This window comes from Aspergillus glaucus, assembly GCF_001890805.1.
Source record: "Aspergillus glaucus CBS 516.65 unplaced genomic scaffold ASPGLscaffold_13, whole genome shotgun sequence".
In the NCBI taxonomy this organism is placed as follows: domain Eukaryota; kingdom Fungi; phylum Ascomycota; class Eurotiomycetes; order Eurotiales; family Aspergillaceae; genus Aspergillus; species Aspergillus glaucus.
In genome coordinates, this window is record NW_019170465.1 from 162,728 (window position 1) to 185,982 (window position 23,255).

At 49.5% G+C, this 23,255-nt stretch overlaps 11 protein-coding genes across 11 annotated transcripts; 7 read left to right on the top strand and 4 right to left on the bottom strand.

Moving 5' to 3' along the window:
* Positions 1 to 60: 60 nt before the first annotated feature.
* ASPGLDRAFT_128494 (uncharacterized protein) lies at positions 61 to 983 on the top strand (the record flags this gene model as incomplete). Its single annotated transcript, XM_022540804.1, has 2 exons — positions 61 to 116; positions 176 to 983. The coding sequence occupies 2 exons, from the start codon at positions 61 to 63 to the stop codon at positions 981 to 983; spliced, it is 864 nt and encodes a 287-aa protein (XP_022399694.1).
* Positions 984 to 1,341: 358 nt separating this feature from the next.
* Positions 1,342 to 2,728, bottom strand: ASPGLDRAFT_36468 (phosphatidylinositol-3,5-bisphosphate binding protein HSV2; the record flags this gene model as incomplete). Its single annotated transcript, XM_022544689.1, has 5 exons — positions 1,342 to 1,863; positions 1,933 to 2,289; positions 2,348 to 2,445; positions 2,510 to 2,548; positions 2,620 to 2,728. 5 exons carry the CDS (start codon positions 2,726 to 2,728, stop codon positions 1,342 to 1,344), a joined length of 1,125 nt encoding a protein of 374 aa, XP_022399695.1.
* Positions 2,729 to 3,119: 391 nt separating this feature from the next.
* ASPGLDRAFT_48331 (uncharacterized protein) lies at positions 3,120 to 3,843 on the bottom strand. The gene has a single exon (XM_022546880.1). It carries the CDS (start codon positions 3,688 to 3,690, stop codon positions 3,298 to 3,300), a length of 393 nt encoding a protein of 130 aa, XP_022399696.1. The 5' UTR covers positions 3,691 to 3,843; the 3' UTR covers positions 3,120 to 3,297.
* A 662-nt stretch (positions 3,844 to 4,505) lies between these two features.
* On the top strand, positions 4,506 to 6,058 carry aspA (putative septin AspA; the record flags this gene model as incomplete). Its single annotated transcript, XM_022549114.1, has 6 exons — positions 4,506 to 4,526; positions 4,667 to 4,742; positions 4,820 to 4,936; positions 4,994 to 5,081; positions 5,144 to 5,746; positions 5,821 to 6,058. 6 exons carry the CDS (start codon positions 4,506 to 4,508, stop codon positions 6,056 to 6,058), a joined length of 1,143 nt encoding a protein of 380 aa, XP_022399697.1.
* Positions 6,059 to 7,223: 1,165 nt separating this feature from the next.
* Positions 7,224 to 11,015, bottom strand: rom2 (putative Rho guanyl nucleotide exchange factor (Rom2); the record flags this gene model as incomplete). The annotated part of the gene is made up of 4 exons (XM_022540811.1): positions 7,224 to 7,304; positions 7,361 to 7,792; positions 7,856 to 8,286; positions 8,345 to 11,015. 4 exons carry the CDS (start codon positions 11,013 to 11,015, stop codon positions 7,224 to 7,226), a joined length of 3,615 nt encoding a protein of 1,204 aa, XP_022399698.1.
* Positions 11,016 to 12,011: 996 nt separating this feature from the next.
* On the top strand, positions 12,012 to 13,574 carry ASPGLDRAFT_48335 (V-type proton ATPase proteolipid subunit). Its single transcript, XM_022546881.1, has 8 exons — positions 12,012 to 12,228; positions 12,297 to 12,314; positions 12,374 to 12,386; positions 12,456 to 12,538; positions 12,601 to 12,719; positions 12,777 to 12,861; positions 12,918 to 13,003; positions 13,053 to 13,574. Exons 1-8 carry the CDS (start codon positions 12,181 to 12,183, stop codon positions 13,093 to 13,095), a joined length of 495 nt encoding a protein of 164 aa, XP_022399699.1. The 5' UTR covers positions 12,012 to 12,180; the 3' UTR covers positions 13,096 to 13,574.
* Positions 13,575 to 13,930: 356 nt separating this feature from the next.
* ASPGLDRAFT_128651 (cAMP-dependent protein kinase) lies at positions 13,931 to 15,307 on the top strand (the record flags this gene model as incomplete). Its single annotated transcript, XM_022540821.1, has 4 exons — positions 13,931 to 14,186; positions 14,251 to 14,340; positions 14,406 to 14,530; positions 14,585 to 15,307. 4 exons carry the CDS (start codon positions 13,931 to 13,933, stop codon positions 15,305 to 15,307), a joined length of 1,194 nt encoding a protein of 397 aa, XP_022399700.1.
* Positions 15,308 to 16,312: 1,005 nt separating this feature from the next.
* On the bottom strand, positions 16,313 to 17,441 carry ASPGLDRAFT_67299 (glycosyltransferase family 32 protein; the record flags this gene model as incomplete). The annotated part of the gene is made up of 2 exons (XM_022549115.1): positions 16,313 to 16,341; positions 16,394 to 17,441. 2 exons carry the CDS (start codon positions 17,439 to 17,441, stop codon positions 16,313 to 16,315), a joined length of 1,077 nt encoding a protein of 358 aa, XP_022399701.1.
* A 678-nt stretch (positions 17,442 to 18,119) lies between these two features.
* Positions 18,120 to 19,714, top strand: ASPGLDRAFT_151549 (glycoside hydrolase family 43 protein). Its single transcript, XM_022542261.1, has 2 exons — positions 18,120 to 18,807; positions 18,863 to 19,714. The coding sequence occupies exons 1-2, from the start codon at positions 18,289 to 18,291 to the stop codon at positions 19,544 to 19,546; spliced, it is 1,203 nt and encodes a 400-aa protein (XP_022399702.1). The 5' UTR covers positions 18,120 to 18,288; the 3' UTR covers positions 19,547 to 19,714.
* Positions 19,715 to 19,754: 40 nt separating this feature from the next.
* ASPGLDRAFT_48340 (homoserine O-acetyltransferase family protein) lies at positions 19,755 to 21,635 on the top strand. The gene has a single exon (XM_022546882.1). It carries the CDS (start codon positions 19,794 to 19,796, stop codon positions 21,378 to 21,380), a length of 1,587 nt encoding a protein of 528 aa, XP_022399703.1. The 5' UTR covers positions 19,755 to 19,793; the 3' UTR covers positions 21,381 to 21,635.
* A 558-nt stretch (positions 21,636 to 22,193) lies between these two features.
* On the top strand, positions 22,194 to 23,116 carry ASPGLDRAFT_440757 (uncharacterized protein). Its single transcript, XM_022545944.1, has one exon. It carries the CDS (start codon positions 22,479 to 22,481, stop codon positions 22,998 to 23,000), a length of 522 nt encoding a protein of 173 aa, XP_022399704.1. The 5' UTR covers positions 22,194 to 22,478; the 3' UTR covers positions 23,001 to 23,116.
* The last annotated feature ends 139 nt before the right edge of the window (positions 23,117 to 23,255 follow it).

Consider the following 23,255-nt stretch of genomic DNA (forward strand, 5'->3'; position numbering starts at 1 on the left):
ACCCAACCAAGAAGCTATGCAGCTGTCTAATTATTGATATTCATATTCTAGCTCTGCAAAATGAACAATATCCGCCAGATTCAAGCGCTCAACAAGCGCGAGCTCGAAAACGCAGTGTACGTCCCATCCTCCAGCTGCTACCAATCTCAATCCCTAACTAACTCCGGATAACCAGACCCCCCGCAGCATCCTGGCACGCAGACTACCGCGACACAGCCTATATTTACATCGGCGGCCTTCCATTTGACCTCTCCGAAGGAGATGTGGTAACCATCTGTTCGCAATTCGGAGAACCAGTGCACGTGAACCTCGTCCGCGATAAAGAAACAGGAAAAAGCCGAGGTTTTGCATTCCTGAAATACGAAGACCAGCGCAGTACGGATCTTGCTGTTGATAACCTAGGCGGGGCGACGGTTCTGGGAAGACTAATCCGTGTGGACCATGTGCGGTATAAGCGACGCGATGACGAGGAGGAGGGTGATAATGTTGCACGGTTGATGGGGGATGATGTTCCTAGTGATGCGGCAGATCGAAAGAAGAGGAGGGGTAGTGAAGATGAGGAATCTCGGAGACGACCGCTGCTCAAGGAGGAGAGGGAGTTGGCTGCGTTGATTCAGAATCATGATGATGAGGATCCGATGAAGGAGTTTTTGATTGAAGAGAAGAAGGAGGAGGTCACGCAGGCGCTGGAGAGAATGGGAAGCAGTGAGAAGAAGTCTTCCCGGCGACGAGATGATAGCAGGGAACGATCAAGTCGGCATCACCGTCATCACCGCCGTAGGCGTGACGAGGATCGAGTGCGCTCCCACTCCCGCTCTAAGGACAGGAGGCGTCGCGATGAACGGTCACGATCTAGGGAAAGGAGGTCTTATAGGGACAAGTCGCCGTCAAGGAGGGAAAGGTCTGACAGAGATCGGTCACCTAGGAGGTCACGGTCGCCTGGATCACGGCGACACCGGGATAGACACGACCGTCGGCGTTGAGTATTCGGGTCTGGCATCATATATTATTCTATCTATGTGATATCCTAATCTGCTCTGGTTGTAATTGACCACAAAGGAAAAGCCGATAACCTCTTCGCCCAAGATCAAAAAGAAACTCGCGAGCTCATGAAAAGGCTCGACTCAGTACGCCGAGGGCATGGCAGTCAGCAATAATATGCGTTGATGATTCCTGCGCATCCACATCTTCCTTGACGTTGTCTGCTGCGACATAACGAAACAGTGGGGGAGAAATTAACTCTCGAACCTCATGCAAGAGGGAAATCATACCACAATTGGGGGGAGGGGCAAGCTTAGATAGGACTTGGAAAGTAATCAATCCCAATCTTCACGAATGGCTTCAACCACCCAAATATCTCTTCCAACCTTCTCTTATACAATACCGTTTCCCATCATCTCCTTCACGAATGACGAATCTTTCCCATCGTCCATCACGACCTGCGCCAATGATCAAGATTGTTTGGTCGTCGGACCAGCCTATGACACCCTTTTGAGGTCGCGCAAACGAGGTCCCAAGAGGCGGAACATAGCCCAGCGGTCCTTCGTCACCAATTTCAAAATGTGCACTTGCAAATGAGTATACGTCTGAAAACACCCTGGGAAGCAGGGGTATTTTGCCAAGGATACCCCATTTCTGACTGGTCCCTTCTTCGGACTGCGACGAGGGTGACTGGCTACGGTATGCTGAGTTGCGTGGGTTAGGAAGATCGAAGACATGAAGTGTTGACTTGTCCGATGTAACGGCTAGCATATTGTTGGAAGGAGAGATGGCCAGCGAGAAGATCACTGCGTGGTCCACTCCTCGTCGTAATTCGGCCATCTTGGTGCAGTTGCTTGTAGAGAATACCCGTATCAATGTACCCTGGGAGTTCCATAACACTCAGTCAACCGATACCATGTAAAAGCATGCCGGGCTGTCATATCTACTTACCGCTTCACTTGCTGTTGCCAGCACTTCGCCGTCAGGACTCAACGCCATAGCTCGCAGAGGTGTACTGTGTGCCGGAATGATACTGACATTTCCGGTCTCGATTTCCACCAGTTGGACTTGCCCCGGAGACCGACCCGGGAAGGCAAGCAACTTCTGCCCCAGACAAGCCAGCCCCATTGGATTATCCGATGTCTCAAAAACCGAAAGTTTGCTCGGAGGGTTGGGGAAGGCGAAGATATGGATGCTGTTGAGTAATGCGACTACAATGCGCGACTTTGATAGACGCACGCCCAGGACCGAGGTGCGGAATTCGAGATTAATGACCCCTTTCTGCTTTACATCGTCCCAGATAACCAGCTGGGGGTAGACGTGAGTATTTCTTCGTTAACAGGAACATAGCACATCAGATGCGCACCTTATTCTGAGGGAACTTGGGTTGTTTCCCTCCTCCGACAATGGCAAGGAAGTTATACTGGCCCATCATTTCCACTACCCCAATGCCAGCGTTGAAATCTATAGCCACATGGTTTAAGTCCGAATCAGACCACGAGAGTCTCATAGAAGCAAAGTAGCATACCTCTTGACACCTTGAGTTCGCATGGATCGGTAGTGAAGACTATTTGTCGATCAGGGTATCTTAGTATCAATTGTTTTACATGGACGGGGACAGCAATAGCGAATACTTACCGCAGAAGCCTGTATCCAAGCCAACGGAGAAGCAGCTATTATCACTATTAAAGGCAGTCGAGAGCGAAACGGGCCCCACGGATTCGTCAATAACCTGTCGGGTATTCATCTTGATAACGACTAGAAGCTACCCCAGAGCTTCGGTGAGGTCAATGATGGGGTATCGGTACGTGGAAACAAGAGCAAACAGCACGAGTGCAGAGGCTTATGTTGGATCAGTCCTCTTCATCAATCAAGATTCTTCCTGTGCTCGTAGAATTTGGGACATGGACAGGGAGAAAGCGATATGATGATGTCCAGATCTCCCGAAGGCAGCACCAGAACTCCGCCTTAACTCCGGGGCAGGAGGCACTAGTCCTGATTTGGTTAGATGGGGATCCATTTACATTGTCTTGATGCCTTGGGCCAAAGTGCATTGATACTCTCCGCAGTGCATGGAGCTTTATTACCCCAAGGATAAGGTATTCAAGAATCTTCAATGCATTCAATTTTGTTATAAATCTCTCATGTCTATGTACGCCATGCTAACGCCGTCGTGTTATGCCCATACCAACCCGTATACACTGCTCCGTAGTATGCTCCGTAGTCATACGTGACTAGTCGTATCCAGTAGACCCAAGTATCTGTCATGACCTCAAATGTGAGATCCAATCAATACATCTCAGCAGACAGGAATGATTATCCCTTCTTCCTTCTGGCCGCTCTGCCTTGGACAGCAAGCCCTCCATACTCTGCTTCCCTTTCTCTTTTTCTCTCACGCCCCTCTAAATCACCGGAAGATCCATCCTCCCGTGCTTGAGTTGATTCTTGAGCCTGTCTCCGCATCCTACTCCAAACATCCGGATCCAAAAATGGCTGCGGGGCCTTGGAGAAATCGCACTCGATAATCACCGGGCGACTTCTTTCTTGCTGGTCTTCTTGAACATTATCATTCTCTGAGAAGGCAGGTTCTCGGATCTGGATGTCGGCCGGTTTGGAGCTGGGATTTAGACAGACGGAGCATTGGGAGGACTGCGGCCGGAGGAGGGGACGCTTGGCGGGAATAATGCGGGCTCTGGTGGTAGATGACATGTGGTCTGATATGTAACAAGGCATTCAGTAAGCATCAAGCTATTTAACATGGCGAGTGATTATTGAACGCCCTCACTTGGCCGAGAGGGGATCATAATGAGGAAGAAAAATGTCCGGCGAGAGTTCTGGATACAATTCACTACGGCGGCCCGCAACGACCCACTTGGAAGAGGAACCCCTGAGTACAAGGATGACCGTACCGTATCGTCATGTATTATTGGGGTACAATGCAGCATACAGAGTACAAAAACAGAGTACACAACAATAATGAATTCTATATAGACATTGAGATAAAGAGGAAATATATACAAAAGCATTGATCTCTTCTACACCTGTGCTCCATGTACTGTGGGTAGCTGTACTCCGTAGTTAGAGCTCCTGATTACCATATGATACGTGCCATTGTATGGCAAAATTACAGGCCTGGTCCTTTCCATCTGGAGAAAAGCAATGACATCTCTCATTGGCTGGAGGGAAAGGGGGAAACAGCCTGGGAAATCACCCCTAATCGGACCTCAACCACCACCTGCACCATCGCTCTGTCTTCCTCTCTCTTTCTCTCTTTCTCTCCTTCTCTCTCTTCCCTTTTCTTTGACTTTGATTATATACGCAGCTTCAGTCTCAGGAGAGCTCTCTCTCCTTCTTTCTGTTGCCGTTCTTTCTCTCCTTCCCCTTCGCTCACCTCGACGTCTTCCCCCCTCCCCCCCCCCCCCTCTTTCGCTTCCGCTCTTCGTCCAACCGGAAGAGGCTCAATCCTTCAATTCCACCCTTTCCATTGATTTCCTGTTATTGGACCTCGTCTGTCAGAGCCCACCATGTCGTCGGCCTTGAACGCGGTATGTCCTGTTCTTTGTTTTGGTTGTGGTGTTTGACTGAGCTATGGGCAATTGCGGCTTCCTGTTCAATGCTTCTGTGCTCTCGAACACGTCGCAGCTGATGAGCTTTTTGTTATGTTTTGAACTCGTTCTGATTTCAGATAAAGCTCCGTCGCAAGAAGAATGTCAAGAAGGGAATCCAGTTCTGTCTGATGGTCTGCGGTGCCAGCGGAACAGGTATGTCATGTCCGCGCTATCCCCATGTTTGCCCAATGGCATGCCACTGACAACCTATTTTTTCTACTTTGCTCTAGGACGCACGACCTTCGTCAACACACTCTGTGGACAGCAAGTGCTGGAATCGAAAGATGCCGATGATGCTGCCAACGCCCATATCGAGGAAGGAGTCCGCATCAAGCCCGTCACAGTTGGTAAGATTTGCGTGTCCACACGTCCTTGGTCACCGTGGTGCTAATTGGGAGACCAAGAACTCGAGTTGGATGATGAGGGCACCCGAATCTCTCTTACCATTGTTGATACCCCGGGATTCGGTGACCAGATTGACAACGAAGCAAGGCATGTGGACCCACGACTTATCCCAGACCATGACTCGATAACAGGACTGACCCTTTCATTAGCTTTGGTGAGATTGTCGGATACCTCGAGCGCCAATACGACGACATCCTGGCCGAAGAATCGCGGATTAAGCGTAACCCCCGCTTCCGGGACAACCGTGTGCACGTCCTCCTGTATTTCATCACACCAACCGGCCATGGTCTCCGTGAACTCGATATCGAGCTGATGAAGCGCCTCTCGCCCCGTGTTAACGTCATCCCCGTCATCGGAAAGGCCGATTCCCTTACTCCCGCCGAACTGGCTGAGTCCAAGAAACTGATTATGGAAGACATCGAACACTACCGTATTCCTGTCTACAACTTCCCTTACGATATCGAGGAGGATGACGAGGACACTGTGGAGGAGAACGCGGAATTGCGTGGATTGATGCCGTTCGCCATCGTTGGCTCGGAGGACTTTGTGGAGATCGACAACCGGAAAGTGCGCGCCAGGCAGTACCCTTGGGGTGTTGTCGAAGTTGAGAACCCACGACACTCGGATTTCTTGGCTGTTCGAAGTGCTTTGCTCCACAGTCATCTCGCCGACCTCAAGGAGATCACCCACGACTTCCTCTACGAAAATTACCGTACCGAGAAGCTCAGCAAGAGCGTTGATGGTACTACTCCGTACGTGACCCCCTTCCGTTTCTTGTGTCATTTCTCTTCGGACTGAAAACTAACGATGTCTACATTAGTAGTAGGACCCAAGATTCTTCGATGAACCCCGAAGACCTCGCATCTCAATCCGTGCGCCTTAAGGAAGAACAGCTCCGGCGTGAGGAGGATAAGCTCCGCGACATCGAACTTAAGGTGCAGCGCGAGATCGCTGAGAAGCGGCAGGAGCTCCTGGCTCGCGAGAGCCAACTCCGAGAGATCGAGGCTCGCATGGCACGCGAATCAAGCCAAGGTCAGGCCGACGGTGCCAGTGGAGAGGCTTAAACCAGACCCTATCGAACCAACTGGCGTTTGTTCTGAAATGAGACACGGCTTCGCGGGTTTTAACATCATTTTGTGCCAACGTAATGGAAATCTGGGGCACAAAGGTAGTAATTACTCTATGGGGATAATATTGACCGTTTATTCACGTTAATAGCTTTTTTTCTTTTTTTTCTTTTTCTTTTTTTTTTTTTTTTTTTTTTTTTTCTTTTTCTTCTTACCTTTATTGAAGAGGGGGGAGGCCAAATGCAGCACTCGTTCGGTCCCTTGACCTCGACTCCTGTAGGAGGATTGAACAGGTCATAACGATCTGGATGTTGCACCAGCCCTTTCTCTCGATTCCTTCCTTGGTCGTTCTTCTTTTCCTTCGAGTGGAGATTCGTTTCTTGTTTTTACAGCGCCCGTGTTGCCATGCTTGGGGTCAGATAACATCCTTTTAATTGTTGACAACCGGAAGCAGTTTTTTTTCTGCATAAACCTTTTATTCGGATTTTTTCCTTTTCTGTTTTGTGTTTTGTTCTGTCATGGCACCTGTTCCAATTGAAGCAGCGCAGCAAGATTCCCTCTTCATTTATCTTTTGTGTGTTTCTATTATTATTCTATGTCTTCCTAGTTGATAGTAGTATTCAATGAAGAAAAGTCCCATCTACATCTATTTTCAAATCGCCATAGACAAAAAAAAGCAGTATCTATATTCTTTACATATCAACGTCAAGACAGACAGAGCCTGGATTTTGACAGATGGCAGTAACCATGCCGAAACGAAAAAGGACAAGAAAATAGAAACAAACATTATACGAGCCAACAGGATGGAGGGAAACAGATGTAAAACAAAAAAAGCAAAAAGATATAAGAACAAGAATAAACATGTGGTATTTTCGCTTCATTGTACACAGAAGAAGTGGGCAAATGAATCAAGATAACCCAGTACAGATCGAAGAAATGGAGGTATTAAAAAGAGATGTGTGACAGACCAAGAAAAAAAAGGAAAGGAGGTAGAAAAAAAGATAGAAGGGAAAAGTAAAAGTAGTCCCAGAAAATGACAAGAGACTCACTCTCCCTAAGTGCAATGGTGAAAAGGGGTTGGTTGGTGTATGTATAAAAAAATAAAACACAAATTGGGGGAAAAGATGACGATAACCTTCCATATCCATGGCGAGTGACCGACCTAGTTCTGCGGCGCCTTGCTCCAGAAATCCAAACTGGCGACCACGTCCTCCCCGGTTTCGTTTTCGTAGGCGTAGAGAATCTGAGGGCGAGTTAGCAAACCGTACGTTTGTTTCCGCTATCATAGTTCCGACTCACCTCTCTTGTTGAGGAATGCAACATGCGAATGTTTTTGCCCGTCATTATGTGGATCAGTTCACTCGTCTCGATGTGTCTGATCTCAATGAAGTTGGGCTCAAAAGCAAGGATGTAGGGATAAGAAAGCGCGAATGCGTTGGGATTACCCTCCCAAGAAATCCTCCAGTCAGGTCTAGCGCGCCAGCCATTGCGGTTGACGAAGAATGAGAAGTCGCTGTAGTTCAGAAGGAACTCTCCGTTCATTCGTTCGATGTGGATCGGCTTCACGTTTTCTTTCTTTGCAACGAAATCAAGCGAAGTGTCGGCTTGGTCGAGCAGGGATTGGGTCTCGGTGGTTTCGAGACTGACGACTTCGAAGCCACGAGCACAGCCAACGCACAGCGTCGAGCGCAGGAAATGTATCGAGGACGATTCCGCTGGGATGTAATATTCCTAATGGACACATTGTGTTAGTGATATCATTAAGGATAGAGAAAGACGAAAGAATATACGAACCTTGAACGGCTTGAGTGTGTCCTGTCCACTCTGGAACATCTTACTAACAGCAGACTTCTTCTTTCCCTTGGCAAGATTGTCCATCGGCTCATAGACCTTGATGGTTGTCGACAGAGCAGAAGTCTTGACAGAGCATACCAGATGGCGACCAAGACCTATGCCGGCTTTGAAGAAATTGGCATGGCCTTGAATTTTCTTGGGCCTCTTGGACAAGGTGTTTTGACCTTCCACCACCTCAAGAGTCTCCAGCGGGAAAGAAGAGAGTGTCTTGTTTGCCAAAACCAGGAGAAGCTGATATTCCTCCAGGGTATCGATCTGAGTAACCTGACTGACATCAAGCACCTTCCTTGGTTTTGCGGACTTGTCCTTTGGCCAACGATCTGAAAGGTAGATACCACTGTCTGTGCCGTAGACCAATTTCCGACCACCGTCTGAAAAAGCAGAAATGTAAGCGTCCATACAATGAGAAAGAAAAGAAAGACAACTTACCGACTGGAACAAGACAGTTCACCCGGTTAATAGATGTAAAGAAGTGCTCACACAGCACTGTCTTGTTGTAGAAGTTGCTGTTTCGCTCTCTGAGCTTCCGTTGTTGTTCCTCCACCATCTCGATGAATTTCCTTCTTTGAGTTGGCGACGTAGCATACAGTGTCTGCTCATAGCCACCTTTACCAAGATGCCTGAACGTGATAGGAAGTCCGTCTTTCGTTGACGGAGGATTGACAGCAGCCTTGTTGGAAAGCAGGCTGGACGAGGGGCGTTTCGAAATTCCAACCCTCGGAATCACTTCATCCATCTGCGCGATCACCAGGAGCTCCAGAGGAATAGGTTTCCTGTAGACTCGATACTCTTCACGCTTATTGACAACCTTGATCCTGACTAGCAGCACCGCGTGGTCAAAGAGATACGCAGTAACCTCCGAGCTGTCGGTTGGCGTCTTCTTGAATGCCATCTTCGTGAGCATCTGGCGATTCTCCTCTGTGAGCTTCAAATCGACATAGTCACCAGGATTGAACTTTAAGGATGAGTCGAGCTGCACGAGGTTGAAATGATTCTCCGCTCTTCCACTCTCAGTATTGACACGGGACAAGAAATCCTTGATAATTTTGATGGCTTGGGGAATATCTTGCTTGTCCTGGTTATCATCGCGCGTGCTCTTGAAAACCGATTCGAGGAGCAGTGGATACCGTGCCAGACGGGTGGTGGGCTTGGTCAAGTAACCATTCAGCTCCAGTTTGCGAGACTCCTTGAGACGTTCCGTTTCCTCCACGAATCGTGCAAAGGCCGGGTTTGACGCCTTCTCTTTCTCAAATTCGTACTTTCCATAAAGTTGGTTGGAACCATACTTGATAAAAGGTTCAAAGTTCGTCACATGTTGAAGGAAAACGTCGCCGACAGTATGCACGATATGGCTTTCCTTTTGCCGCATATTTAGAGCCTCACACAGAGCACTATTGACCTTGAGGACCTCCAAGCAGTTTCCAAACACTGTACGGATAAATTTCTCTCGTCGATGCTCTGGAATTGGAGAAAGATTGGCATTGCCCGCAGAACGCAACGGCCGCATCCAGAAGTCCCGCAAGTATTCCAAGTCCTTGACAAAGTCACGTTCTGTGTACATGAGTTCGAAAATAATCTCTTGGCGCTTCTTCTGTTTATCGTCGATAGAGTCCGACACCTCTTTTGGAACCATGTTGATCCACAGTTTCTGGTCGTCGTTGTCATCGTCACCATGCAAGCTGCCCTTGGAGGCAGATGTGCGCAATCCTGGCTGAGGTTTGATATTTAATCGGGCCTGCTGCTCCAATCTTCGGGGGCATGCTATCGAGTAGCATAAGGTTTCGCGCGTGCACGTTGGCGAATAGCACTCGGTCAAAAGAGTGAAAACACCGTTCACATCGGAACTAGGGGCTTCCTCTCCCATGGTTTCTTTGAATTGATAAAGCTCACCAGTAGTATCCCGGAGACGATGGTCGTACGTCACATCATGGAAGAACTTCTGCGCATCGAGTGCCCGACCCAGCAAAAGAGCCAAATTCCGATCATTTGTCTTGACAATGTAGCCAATCATATCCACTGCCTCGGCACCGCTAAAGGCATTCTGATAGGATAATCCGTTCTTCTGCCGTTCACCAAGCGCGATCTTCTCCCGAAAGACATCCGCGACCCGGGAAAGGAGGGCCGGGTAGACCAAGGGTACTTTGCTGCGACGTGAAGTACTTGTGGCATGGGTGATTGTTGAGCCGCTGTGTTTGGGCTGCGACTGGCTTTGTATACTCATCGTCCGATCGGGGACAACAGTAGACGCCACTGACATGGTGGTGGAGGCCATAGACATGGAGCGGGAGTTCGTCGAAGCGTCGCTCGGTGTTCGGGATTTGCTATTTGTGTTGTGCTGTGCATTGACCTGCTCTGGTTCTTGTTTCATTGGGGGAGGCGGGGCTGGTCCGGACGGATTCCTCCTGGTCGGAATCACACGTCCAGTACTCGTAGTGAGTGACTGATCCCTATCGGCCGCATACGAGGTCATCGACATAGCGCGTTCATTTCCATGCCTTTCTGGTACGACCCGGCCTTGCGCAGTCATCGGAGCGGCAGGGTGGTAAGGTTGTTGGCGAAAAGCAGTGGCAGAAGTATGGTTAAAGCTACTGGGAGGCGGTCCATAAACTGGGGGTCCACCCATCCTTGCCATCGAGCGTGACCGGTAAGAGTCAGAATTCATGGCGGGGGGAGGCATCGGCCGACCGGACGCCTTCATATCCTGGTATTGGGAGCCTGGAGTCGGCCTCGAATCCAGGCGTTGAGGTTGTGGATAGGCAAATCGTCCTGGGTATGGCCGAGGAAGATTCTGCGGTGGAGGTTGCGCAGCGTTTCCGGGGTATGCTTGATAGTACCCATTGGAGGAAGCCGGCGGATAGCCATTCTGCACCTGGCGTGTAGGTTGCGGTGGAGCCCTTTGCATCTGGGGATGTGGCACATGGGATGACATGGTGTGAGCTCGGTCCTGAGAAAATTGGGGCGTCTGCGAAGTCATGGTCTGCGAACGTCCCGGTGGCGGTGCTCCGCCAAAGATCTCTGAAAATGCAGCATCTCGCTGGAAGTTAGAGGGGTGGCCGTAGGGCCGGTAGTTCCGGCCCTGTTGTCCCCCTAAATCCGCCATAGCCTATGATAGTCCTTTCTTTGCTTTCCCTTTTTAGGGTTCAAAAAATCACAAGACAAACCAACGACAGAATTTAATCAGCGAACCAATACGAAGCAAAGGAAAGGGTATCGGGATTGGTCGTAGAGAGCGTGCAAGAGCGTCGCGGGAGTCGTTCAAAATCGTGGAGAAAGGAGAGCGAAGAGAAAAAAAATTGAAGAATAACGATGCTCCACAAACTTTGACGTATAGACCAGCCAAAAGATAATAAGAAATTCTTGATACAAGAAAAGAAATGCAAGAGAAAATGAAAAGAGAAAAAAGAGGAAGAGAAAGAGGGACAAAAATCTCTTTTCAGTATCTCATGCCTCAAATGAATCCGAGCTCCGAGAAGGCCAAATTCCTAGCCTGACAACCGGACGTTGAAATCGCGTATGCGATATTATTTTAAACGACCGAAGTGCGCTAGGAGCCTTTGAGCGCAATCGCAAACCGGGCTCCTATCAGTTCATAACCTCACCATCCTCCACGGGGGGGCAATTCGGATCCGGGGGTAGGCGGAGAAAACTGTCCAGCAGGGAGCCGAGGCGAAGTTGAGAAAACCGGGAGACTCTTCTCAGGTAGAAGGAATATAGCGGCAGAGGAGACAGTAGTATTAAATTGGGTTGAGTATTGCGGGGGGTGAGGGGGGGGGGGGGGGGAGGGAGAAATATGGGAGAACTGAGCAGGAGGGAGGAGACTGCGAGGAGTAATAAACGACGGACGGAAGACGGGGGGTGTCGACAGGTCGTTAGTCGTCTAAAAACGGGCGTTGCCTTGGCGTAGAGACGATACTGAAGACGCAGAGTATCGTGGTAGTGATGGTATAGAGATGTCGATGGGAGGTCGAGGAGGTGATGATAGGAGTAAGAACTGTTGGTGGTGGAGGACCGGCACGGGGGTTTGTTGGGTGTCAGGCCGGATAGTCTTCGCTACGGTGGCCCGGACGGAGCAACTTGGTCTTCTGCATCAGACACTCTACGTACCAGCTCCGACTCTCTTCGACGTCGCTACTACACTGGACTATTATTTCGTTTTCTGTTTCTTTTCTCTTTGAATTTTTTTTATACGTACTTGGGTTTTTCTATCCGCAGTTTCTTCTTTCTTTTGCCTCCTTTCTAAACCGCCCCTGTTTGAAATTGGCACCATGTCGACCAGCGAGTACACACCAAAGTTCGCGCCTTTCTTCTCCTTTGTAAGTGACCTTGAGCGCGTTTGTTTCATGATATCTACTTTTTAATGCTGAACTAACAGCTACGTTAGGCGGGAATTGCGTCTGCAGTGAGTATTCCGTGACGTGCGTACGGGATGACGACTGTTTCGCTGACCATCGCTCGAAGATGATTTTCGGGTGTATGTTTTCTCACTAGAAGCTCGAGATTACGATTAGCAGGATGATAAAATGACTTACACGGTATACAGCAATGGGAGCAGCATATGGGACAGCTAAGGCCGGGATTGGTATTTCGGGTGTCGGGACGTTCAGACCGGATCTGATCATGAAGGCATGAGTCTACCCACAATATCGATCAAATACGGCCTGTACTGGTGTGCTGACTGGAGACAGTCCCTGATTCCCGTCGTCATGTCCGGTATCATCGCAGTTTACGGCCTCGTCATTGCGGTTCTCATCGCAGGAGATATGTCCCCACCGATAGGAACAACACCACCCACCAGCTTGTATACGTACGTTCGGCCATACGAATATGTTTCAGGGGCTAGGAATAATAACAGGATATACAGATCATTCATGCACCTCGCATCGGGACTGTCGGTTGGTCTTGCGGGTGTGGCCGCAGGATATACCATTGGGATTGTCGGAGACGCGGTAAGCAGTTGTGTGTACTACGCGTATCTTATGCATGTCACTAACGAATGTCTCAGGGTGTTCGCGCGTATATGCAACAATCCCGGGTTTATGTTGGAATGATCCTTATCTTGATTTTTGGCGAAGTTCTGGGTCTCTACGGGTATGTAGCATGGATGACGAAAGCTGGTTCGTATGCTGACAGAGAACAGTTTGATTGTCGGTCTGATTTTGAACTCGAAGAGCAAGCCTTGAATTGCACCTGCCATATCAAATGATCGGTTGCTCTCATTCGTCATTCTGCCTTGTTCTGTCGTTCGATTATCGTGAAAATGGACCATGTATTATGTACTCGTCGGCCGGATATTGGCATTCTCCGATGCTCGCACTATATTAAACTTCCAGACCCTGGTAGTGGTAATCATCATATGGACAAGGATATGGTCTACTAGCCCGGGTGTCAACGGAGAATCGGATGAGTTCCATCAAACATTGCTTTGACGCAAGATAATGTACCTTTGCCACCGGTTTGTCATGGCTCTTTTTCATGCGGCATGAGGATTAATTTGTCTAGACCTTTTGTGATGCAGTTGTATATTTATACCATGGTAACCCCCCGAACGATTCAGATGATAACAATAATGCCATTCACAGTATCGCATACTCGATTCCAACCAGCATGACGATACTAGAGGTGCTCTGTACTATAAAAAGCAATAAATGTAAGATGAGGAAAAAGTCGGGTAGATCTCGTAGTGACTATCCTTACTACTAAGTATATACCGAGGACAGCTGCTGCTTCTGCCCCACTGGGGGTGGTAATGTCATCATTCCCCTGTATTATCGCCGGCCAGCTCTGATGGCGGAGCAGGACCTCATTTCTCCCACGAAGCTCCTGAGCCCCCTGTCGAGTATCTCTGCTATCGAAATCCTCGCCTCAAATTTTATCAACCCTTATTTCGGTCTCAATTGTAACTCACGGTTCCTGACTCCAATTGCTCGTCCCGTCGTGTCTTCCTCCTATCCACCGCTCCCCCCCACACCTCTTCCCCGCTTGTCCTCCGAGACATGATCTCTTCTTGCCATTCCAATGGCTGCGGAAACCGTCGAATCCTCGACACATAAAAAGGTGCAAGGAAAATCGGTCCCTCCCAAGAAGCCGGAGTCGGGAGGCGCCCAAGATGCCCACGAGAGGGAAAAACAAATGGTGGCCTCCGCCCATCCGTCGCATCAACGACATATGAACCCCTTTACTGTCGCGGATCGCCCGGACCAAAAGCATCTGGGTGTATCTGCGAAGAATCTAAAAGTAGCCGATTTCGCGCTTTTGCGAACACTGGGGACGGGTAAGTCTCGGTTCGGGCTGCGGTCGTTTGTCCGGTGTCTGATCTGTTATCTTTCTCCGTGCAGGGACTTTTGCTCGAGTATGGCTTGCCAGATTGAAAGCGGATGAGAGAAAGGATAGGGTATATGCATTGAAGATACTCCGCAAGGCAGATGGTGAGGGTGGACCTTGCCTGTTGTGCTTCTATGGGGCTAACGCGTGACGTTGTCTATGTGCGCAGTGATCAAACTGAAGCAGGTCGAACACGTCCGCAATGAACGGAAAACACTTGCAGCTGTCTCCGGTCATCCTTTTGTGACGACCTTAATAGCATCATTTTCTGACACGGAAAGTCTATATATGCTGGTATGGTGTTCTGCGATCCAGAGGGGAAGCGCATGGGTCTAACAGCTTCCTCAGCTGGACTATTGTCCTGGAGGTGAGATATTTAGTTATCTACGACGAGCGCGACGATTCAACGAACCTACATCAAAGTTCTACGCTGCCGAAATCACCATGACAATAGAATTCCTGCACGATATGGAAGGGATTGCCTATCGGGACCTAAAGCCAGAGAATATCCTCCTTGACGCTGACGGCCATATCAAACTCGTCGATTTTGGTTTCGCGAAGGAGCTGGGTGACCGCGAGACATATACATTGTGTGGCACACCGGAGTATCTCGCGCCAGAAGTCATCCACAACAGTGGCCACGGACTTGCAGTGGATTGGTGGGCTTTAGGGATCCTTATCTACGAGTTTTTGGTTGGGCAACCACCTTTCTGGGATCAGAACCCAATGCGGATATACGAGCAGATTGTCCAAGGTCGTTTACGATTCCCGCAAAACGTTATGTCCCCTGCAGCTCAGAACATCGTCTCCTTGCTTTGCAAAACCAATCCGACAGAACGACTGGGATACATATCGGGTGGCTCTGCAAGAGTAAGATCTCATCCGTTTTTCGAAGGTATCAAATGGGATGACCTCTATCATCGCCGTATCAAGGGGCCTATCATCCCAAGAGTCGACCATCCTGCGGATACGGGCAACTTTGAGGAATATCCAGATCCTCCAGTGAACAACCTGACTCCATACACCGATGATTTGAAATCAAAATACGAGCCATTGTTCGCCGATTTCTAAAAATTTATCGACTACACATGCCTCTTCAACCGGAGTTAGCGGAGCCTAGTGTCTCGCTTTTACAATCTTTCATTTTATATATCGCCCGTGGCATGAACGCATGTTGGATTGTTAATATAAGTTCCCCATGCCTCGTCTCCTGGGAGCCACACTGCTTCAATTCCTTTTATTCTTCTCCTGCTTCTTCTGCTTCTTTTTTTCCTTCTTTTGGGTATATTTTGGACATGGGAGTTACGAGCAAGTGATTATACGAATGTCTATAATGATGTCTATTGGTTATGCTACATAAGTCTGCCATTTACTATTCTTCTTTCTTTACTCTGTGTCAATATATAGTCAAGTCTATCAGGTGTTTGGCTTTGCCTTTCTTTCTGCATCGTCATAATTGTCATTTATTCTGCTTTTGGTTATCCGAAAACTGTGTCTTGTGTTTCAAAAAGCGAGTGGCTACGAATCGTTTCAGGTGTACATATCTAGGAAATGGATATATCGAAAGAGGTTTAAGTCATGGCTTTGCGGCCTCGCTCGCACCGTACTCATGGTCTATATTCCAAGCTCTCCCACAGTGCTATGTACATACACAAGTAATCCAATTCAAACACTAACCATGCCAACGAACAAAACAGACCAAAACCAAGAATCCCCCAACTCCTTTCTTCTCTCCCTCCTTCTTTCCCTCCTCCTCATCCTTCACTCCTTCCTTGCATACAGAAATGTGACATGCATGCAGGATGTTGATATCCTTGGCGAGACTCAAAAGCGTAGACTCGTTTTTCGTAGTCCTCACTTTTAAGATGATGATTCTCGAGCGAGGTAGGGTGATCTGATTTCACATATCGAGGTGCGTAGGTTCATGAAAGCTCTATGTGAACTGCAGATTACCACCGTCTATAGACGGCTGGCTTCAAAGCGAGGGTTAGAATGAACGTGTCGAGCAACGCCACCCCACCGTAAATGTAGAAAAGGGTATCTTTGATTCTATTCGATGGGCGTGAGATGTAACGATCATAGCAAAGGGTCTGTTTTCCAAGTCCCTGGTTTAATGTCAGTACTCCTCGATTGACTCAACAAGGTAAGGAACCATACCATCGAAATCATGCTGCACAAACGCCATCGGGTCATCAATATCCATAGCTCCCATCTGCCCAACACCAGGACTAAAACTCGTGATCGGCAAGACGACAACATCTCCAACCTTGCGGCGATCTTCCTGCCCAGTAAAGTCCTCGTAGGTGACATTGCGCGAGGTCTCGGGGTCGATCTTGAAGTATTCTGGGTTATTAAGGTATCTGAAGACGGCGTCCGTCCATGCAGCAGGGCCTGTGAATTCGACAACAGTCTTGTCCATTTTCTTCGACTTGAGCACGCCTAATTCCTTCATCCGCAGCGCTTCCTCGGTGATATAGGCGACGATGTCGCGGAGGACGGGGTGACCGGGCTTGGCCTGGATAGTCCACTGACAGAATTGGATGCGTCGCGAGTACCATTCATGCCAGTCCTCACGGTCTGGATCCGCTTCGATGCCCACGACCAAGCCGACAGTCGACTGGTCCAGTTCCTGAGGGAGCCATTCAGATGCAGGTTGTAGGGCGGTGGTGTCGATGTCACTGTAGATACCCCCACGCGCGAGCAGTACTAAATACCGGAAGAGATCCGCCTTGAGCACAGCAAGCGGCAGCGCCTCATATGCCTCCACCACTTCCGGCACCGACGCGAAATAGTATTTGATCAGGTGGCGCTGGGTATCGTCGGTGATGACCTGGTGGACGAAACCGGGGTGCAACTCTGTCCAGCTGGCTTCGGGGGCGCGCAGGTCGTCAATGAACCAGAACGAAGACGGATCATATTTCCAAGTTTGCCAGATGTAGGCGGGGAATCTGTTCGAGATGTCGTAGGGGAAGTGGTAGCGGAGTCGGTCGCGGAGGGGTGCTGTCGGCGCGGGTTGGAGGGGGAGTTGTTGGACGGTGCCTTTCTTTGGCAAGGATTCCTCGTTCACGATTTCATCGGGGGTTATTGGAGGGATATCGGTTATCGAGGAGGAAGAAAAGGACGAGGAGGAGTGGGAGGATCGGAGGACTAGGATACAGGCGACAAGGAAGATCGCGGCGATCAACGACTTCCGAAAAGTGGGCATTGTGCCGGCCACAGACAAGGGAGTCCCGGCGACTGGGATCGAATCGCGTCAATCAGTGCCGGTGAGAATAAGGATAGTCTGTTTTAGTGCTATAAAAATGAAGACAAGACTCCGAAGAAGTGCCTGACGAAACTACCACGAGGTATTCCGGATGCTCCGCCGATGATCCACGGGTCGATGGAGCAGTATGTAACTCTGCAGTAGTAACTATATCCTGCGCAATCTGATGCGACCAGGCATATTGAGAGGAATTACAGCAATGATATTAGTAGTAGGTGATAATATGTAGTGCCTGGAATGGGACTGAAGAAGCGAAGAGAAGAAAAGACCACGCGGCCGCCAACGTCAGATTGCTTAACATTTCTGCGACAACGGTGCACGGATGCATTGCAGATTATAACGGCAAATGAAGACGATATTATTTTACATCCCCTATTAGAATTAAGCCTGGTTCCGAGTTATAAAGTGCAATTGTTCCATCCGATGTGCTCTATACAAGGTTCTATAACAAAGCCTTTATACCGCATCCTGCAACTGCATAAAAAGCGGAGAGCTTGGCGACAGGGCTGTTTCTTCAACAGAAAAATCTAAATTGAGCATGAGCACAGAAATTACTATATAGGTACTCTGGCAATACAGAATGTCTGATCTTATTTCAACGACGATCTCAATATTGCCATCGGTTCCTGGTCTGTCGTGATGGTTTCCGACTTCACCTCTTCGCATCTCCGGCATACTCTGTACCAGGTACTATAATGACCGCGCTGTGACATAGACGACTGTACCGCAAATTCAAAGAAAGACTACGCAATTGTTAACGATGACCGGGGCTAAATAAATATGACCTATGATGCCGGCAACAGCGCTATCCCGTCTCTTCCAGACACAGGACAAACCCCCCACGGACAACACGCAGAGCATGGACCCGGGGTCTGAATCCCATCATCCAATGCCGGAAAAGGGATCAAATGGGCCATCGACATGGACCGGGAAACGAATTGCAATTGTGACCCTGATCGTGGTGATGGCCGTCTTTACCATTGTCTTGGTCGTCACGTTGCCCATTGAGCTGCGACCCCGGAACAGCTACCGCATTGCTCGCGTTGATTCCAATTATTACGATGGAGCCAATCGTCCCAAACGTGTTTTGGAAAACTTTCCGGATCCTGGTCTACTTCAGGTTAACGGTACCTGGTATGCGTTCGGAACTAATGAGGCGAACAACGATACGGAGGTACCGAGAGTGCCAGTCGCAATATCGTCGGACTTTATCAATTGGACAAAATTGGAGAGTCGCCAGGTGCTACTAGCAGATGGCGATTGGGAAACCGATGTTAACCACTGGGCGCCGGATGCCATGCAGCGGGTGAGTAAAAGCGGGTTTCTTGTGATGCTCGTACAAGAATGACATTTTTGTCTAGGACGATGGAAGATTCGTGCTCTACTATTCCGGAGAATTAAAGGACTGGAAGCGACATCACTGCGTTGGCGTTGCTGTCACGAACAACACAAGCCCCCTGGGTCCCTATGTGCCTCAGACTACCCCCCTGGTCTGTCCCCTAGACCAAGGTGGTGCCATTGATCCCTCCCCGTTTAAAGATGTCGATGGAAAGCTTTATATCGTCTACAAAGTCGACGGAAATAGCATCGGAAATGGCGGAAGGTGCAACAACAGCAAACCACCCTTCAAGTCTGTCCCAATCATGCTGCAAGAACTCGAAAACAACGGTACTACTCCTATTGGAGATCCGGTGCAGATTTTCGAGCATGACGGCGACGAGGATGGCGAGCTGGTCGAGTCCCCCAATCTCATCCGGACGGCGGAGGGCATCTACTACCTATTCTATTCTTCCCATTGCTTCATATCGCCCGAGTACGATGTCAAGTATGCCACATCGCCATCTCTCCGCGGCCCTTATAGCAGGGCTAGAAGAGAGTTTCTCAGGACAGGCGATTTCGATCTCGATGGCCCTGGAGGTGCCACTGTATCCCAAGATGGGACCAAGATGGTTTTCCATGCGAATTGCGACCATGAGCGATGCATGTATGTGGCAGGAATCCACATCAACTCGACTGCATTGAATGTTACCTTGACTTCTTTATGACAATGGTGTTATGGTGCATGAATATGTATGATTAGAAGCGAAGATACCTTGTTCCGTGAAGGCATCTAGAATCCAGATATAGAAGTCAGCCAATAAGAATGCGCATGGATGACGCCATACCACAACGCGGCATCCAATCCATCACCGCCTTCCATATACAGAACGATCTTTTCAACTTAATCGCCGTCTAGATTTCGATGACTATAGACAGAACGTCTCCTTCCTTTCTCTGTGCCTGTCTGCCATCATGGCTTCCTTTCAGAATGCAGCGCGCTCAGCATCCCGAAGACTGCTGAAGCATTGTGAGACTCCGACCGCATTCGCCGGAAGAAACCGATTCTACTTATCGCAATCATCCCACCTGAGAAGACTACACAGCGTCCCGCCACGGAATTCCCAGTCGACAGCCGCAGCGGAGAAACAAGCATTGAAAGATGCGTCCAATCCTGCTCTTTCCTTCCCTTGTCTCGATGCCCAGGAAGAAAAAACCGCACGGCTTACCGCGCGATCTCTCGAGTCGGGTCCGGAACCGTCGTACACCACGGGCCACCATGAACGATTCCATTGCGAGGCACCGTTGTTGCTGGATTGGGGTGGTGTCCTGCCGGAGTTCGATGTCGCGTACGAGACCTGGGGTCAATTGAACGAGGACAAGAGTAACGCTATCCTCTTGCACACCGGACTCTCCGCATCGAGTCACGCCCACAGCACCGAGTCTAACCCTAAGCCCGGGTGGTGGGAGAAGTTCATCGGACCTGGCGGGCCGTTGGATACGAACAAATACTTTATTATCTGCGCCAATGTTCTCGGAGGTTGCTACGGGAGCACAGGACCTTCGTCGATTGACCCGTCTGATGGAAAGCGATATGCTACTCGGTTCCCCATCTTGACCGTCGAAGACATGGTGCGGGCTCAGTTCCGCCTGCTGGATGCGCTTGATATCCAAAAGCTGTACGCGTCTGTGGGATCGAGTATGGGTGGTATGCAGAGTTTGGCTGCCGGTGTTCTGTTCCCCGAGAGAATCAACAAGATTGTGAGTATCAGTGGGTGTGCACGTAGCCACCCATACAGTGTTGCCATGAGACACACCCAACGCCAGGTCCTCATGATGGATCCCCGCTGGGAGCGTGGCTTCTACTACGACTCCATCCCGCCGCATTTCGGAATGAAGCTTGCCCGTGAAATCGCAACGGTCACTTACCGCAGCGGACCGGAGTGGGAGAAGCGCTTTGGCCGCAAGCGCGCCGACCCCAGCAAGCAGCCCGCCCTCTGCGCGGACTTCCTCATCGAGACCTACCTCGACCACGCAGGCGAGAAGTTCTGTCTCGAGTACGACGCCAACAGTCTCCTCTACGTGTCGAAAGCAATGGACCTGTTCGACCTGGGCTACGAACAACAAGTCGAGACCCGGAAGCGCCGGGCCGAGTACGAACGTAAGATCACCCAAGGCGACAAACAACTCGAACAAAGCGACCCCGCTTGCAGCCTGACTCTGCCGGAACAGCCCTACGAAGAACAACCCTCTGTCACCGCATCCATCCCGCCGATCAACGAATCTGTCTTCGGCAGCGGAGACAAGAGCCCAGAGGCACCGCCGGAGGATCTTGTCCGTGGACTGGCACCTCTCAAGAATCACAAGGTGCTAGTCATGGGCGCTGCCAGTGATATCCTCTTCCCCGCTTGGCAGCAGCGCGAAATCGCTGCGACGCTCCAGGCTGTTGGCAACAAGAACGTCGAGCACGTTGAACTTGGAGAGGATGTATCGCACTTCGGGCACGATACATTCCTGCTTGATTTGAAGAATGTCGGTGGTACGGTGCAAAGGTTCCTGTGATGATATAAAAGTTGTGTTTCTGTATCATTCTTGTATAGCGTGTTCATAATGATGATGCATGTATAGGCGTTTTTATTATGTTTTTATTTAGTGGTAGACTGGAGGCAACCGTCCAGTAAATTCACCGAATCTCCAGTCTTGTAGTCATATTCACTTCATCGACGATATCAGATAGCTGCCTTTTCTTTTCTTCACTTTCCGGCCTTCAAGCTAATATTATTTTGATTCCCATTGATTCACCCATTTCGCGCATCATGTCAGCCGAAATAGGCCAGACGTACCCTTCGCGCAACCCGATAGAGCTCAACGGATAAAATGGCTCTCTGAGAGTATCGCAGCCCTACCCCCAACATCCAGGAAAACCACATTCCACACATCATGGGCATGCCTATAGCTGGCAGATATACAGCAATTACAAGGGATGCTGAGTTATTTACCTGTCAAAATCGAGGACTTTCTCGCAAGGCTTGGACAGGTAGAGGCCCGGGACATCGCCGCAAAATGTAAGTTGTCTTCGAAAGAGGGTAAGGGATGATGCTAATAGCGCGTTGCAGGGACTCAGGCCGGAGATCCGTATTCAAAAACGCCATGGGCTGCATCAACTCTTTCGCAAGGCTATAAGGATGAGCGCGGCTTACGCCCGATCTTCTCTCAGTCCTATGATCTTACCAGTTACAATGTGATCGTGCCCCTTCGTGAAGTACCTGCATCGCTTGGCAGTTTGGCCAGGAAACGTCCCGCTGAGGACATCGATTCGGGGGGAAATAAGAGGGCAAAAGCCGGGAGCGTTCTGGCAGATAAAGGGGTATTTTCAAAATTTTTGCTATTAGCAAACAAGCTAATACTGACAATTGTACCAGTGTCACGAGTGAGACGACGGTTGCTTCTTGACGAAAACCAACCCCGCTGTCTCGAAGGTTGTTCACCTCTATCCCCCCTTAATGAAGGGCCCGAACACAGCTGGTGTCGTTATGCTCTGGCGCACGCTGTGGATGTTTGGTTCTGAAGACCGGGTGAACGCTTGGTGGAATGCGATTTATGGGGACGAAGCCGGAGCAGAGAAACCGCAAAATTTGATATGCATGAGCCCCTCGGCTCATGAGATGTATACACAGGGTTTATTTGCGCTTGAACCTTTACCTCTGGATAAAAACTGGGACGGCAAAGGAGCTCTTTGTCCGTTTCTGGTGGCTCAAACAAGCGGAGTCAACTGGCCAGGTCGACCTGACTACCCAGCCACAGCTCCCATCAGACTTCGATCCTAGTGGGCATGATCTTGGATTGCACAATGTGCGTACGGGAGAACCTATTCGCTCCGGGGACGTTATTACACTCCGAACACACGATCCCATAACCCGCCCACTTCCAGACATAAGAATCATCGAAATGCAATGGTTCCTAAACAGAGTCACCGCGTTGCGAGGGGCCGCAGAGCCAAGGGAGCTACCGGAGGACGAGTCGGAATCAGATAAAGACGACGGCTTGCCCTGGCTGGTCTCGTCGAGCATGCCGGAGAAGTCGTCACCACCAGTCTCGTTTCAAGCGACATTTCCGAAGAGTTCTATCACGGAAAAGGAGCCCACTGTCACGCTTGGCGAAGCCAAAAAGGATAGCGAGTAGATGGGACCGTGTAGAGTTGTTGAGAAGTAGGAATGAAAAGAAACGAGAGGAGGGACATGATCATTTAGTGTATGCTTGTTTGCGTGTTTGTCTATTTGTTTCTCTCGTGACACTTCATCCTATATAGCATCGATATGGCATATTGGAAAATCAGTATACTCAAATTGAACTAGATAACCTAAAGTAACATATGTATGCATCCAACAAGAAAAGTAAAAACAGTGGCCCTCAGATTAGCTCTCAGGTTCTCATTGA

What these genes read in the sequence shown, in the direction of transcription:
- ASPGLDRAFT_48331 (XM_022546880.1), bottom strand. Translation starts at nt 3,690, where the DNA reads ATGTCATCTACCACCAGAGCCCGCATTATTCCCGCCAAGCGTCCCCTC.
- ASPGLDRAFT_48335 (XM_022546881.1), top strand. Translation starts at nt 12,181, where the DNA reads ATGTCGACCAGCGAGTACACACCAAAGTTCGCGCCTTTCTTCTCCTTT. An exon ending in GACCGGATCTGATCATGAAG is followed by an intron (nt 12,539 to 12,600) that starts GCATGAGTCTAC and finishes GACTGGAGACAG; the next exon opens with TCCCTGATTCCCGTCGTCAT. An exon ending in GAAGTTCTGGGTCTCTACGG is followed by an intron (nt 13,004 to 13,052) that starts GTATGTAGCATG and finishes GACAGAGAACAG; the next exon opens with TTTGATTGTCGGTCTGATTT.
- ASPGLDRAFT_151549 (XM_022542261.1), top strand. Translation starts at nt 18,289, where the DNA reads ATGATGCCGGCAACAGCGCTATCCCGTCTCTTCCAGACACAGGACAAA. An exon ending in CGCCGGATGCCATGCAGCGG is followed by an intron (nt 18,808 to 18,862) that starts GTGAGTAAAAGC and finishes ATTTTTGTCTAG; the next exon opens with GACGATGGAAGATTCGTGCT.
- ASPGLDRAFT_48340 (XM_022546882.1), top strand. Translation starts at nt 19,794, where the DNA reads ATGGCTTCCTTTCAGAATGCAGCGCGCTCAGCATCCCGAAGACTGCTG.
- ASPGLDRAFT_440757 (XM_022545944.1), top strand. Translation starts at nt 22,479, where the DNA reads ATGAGATGTATACACAGGGTTTATTTGCGCTTGAACCTTTACCTCTGG.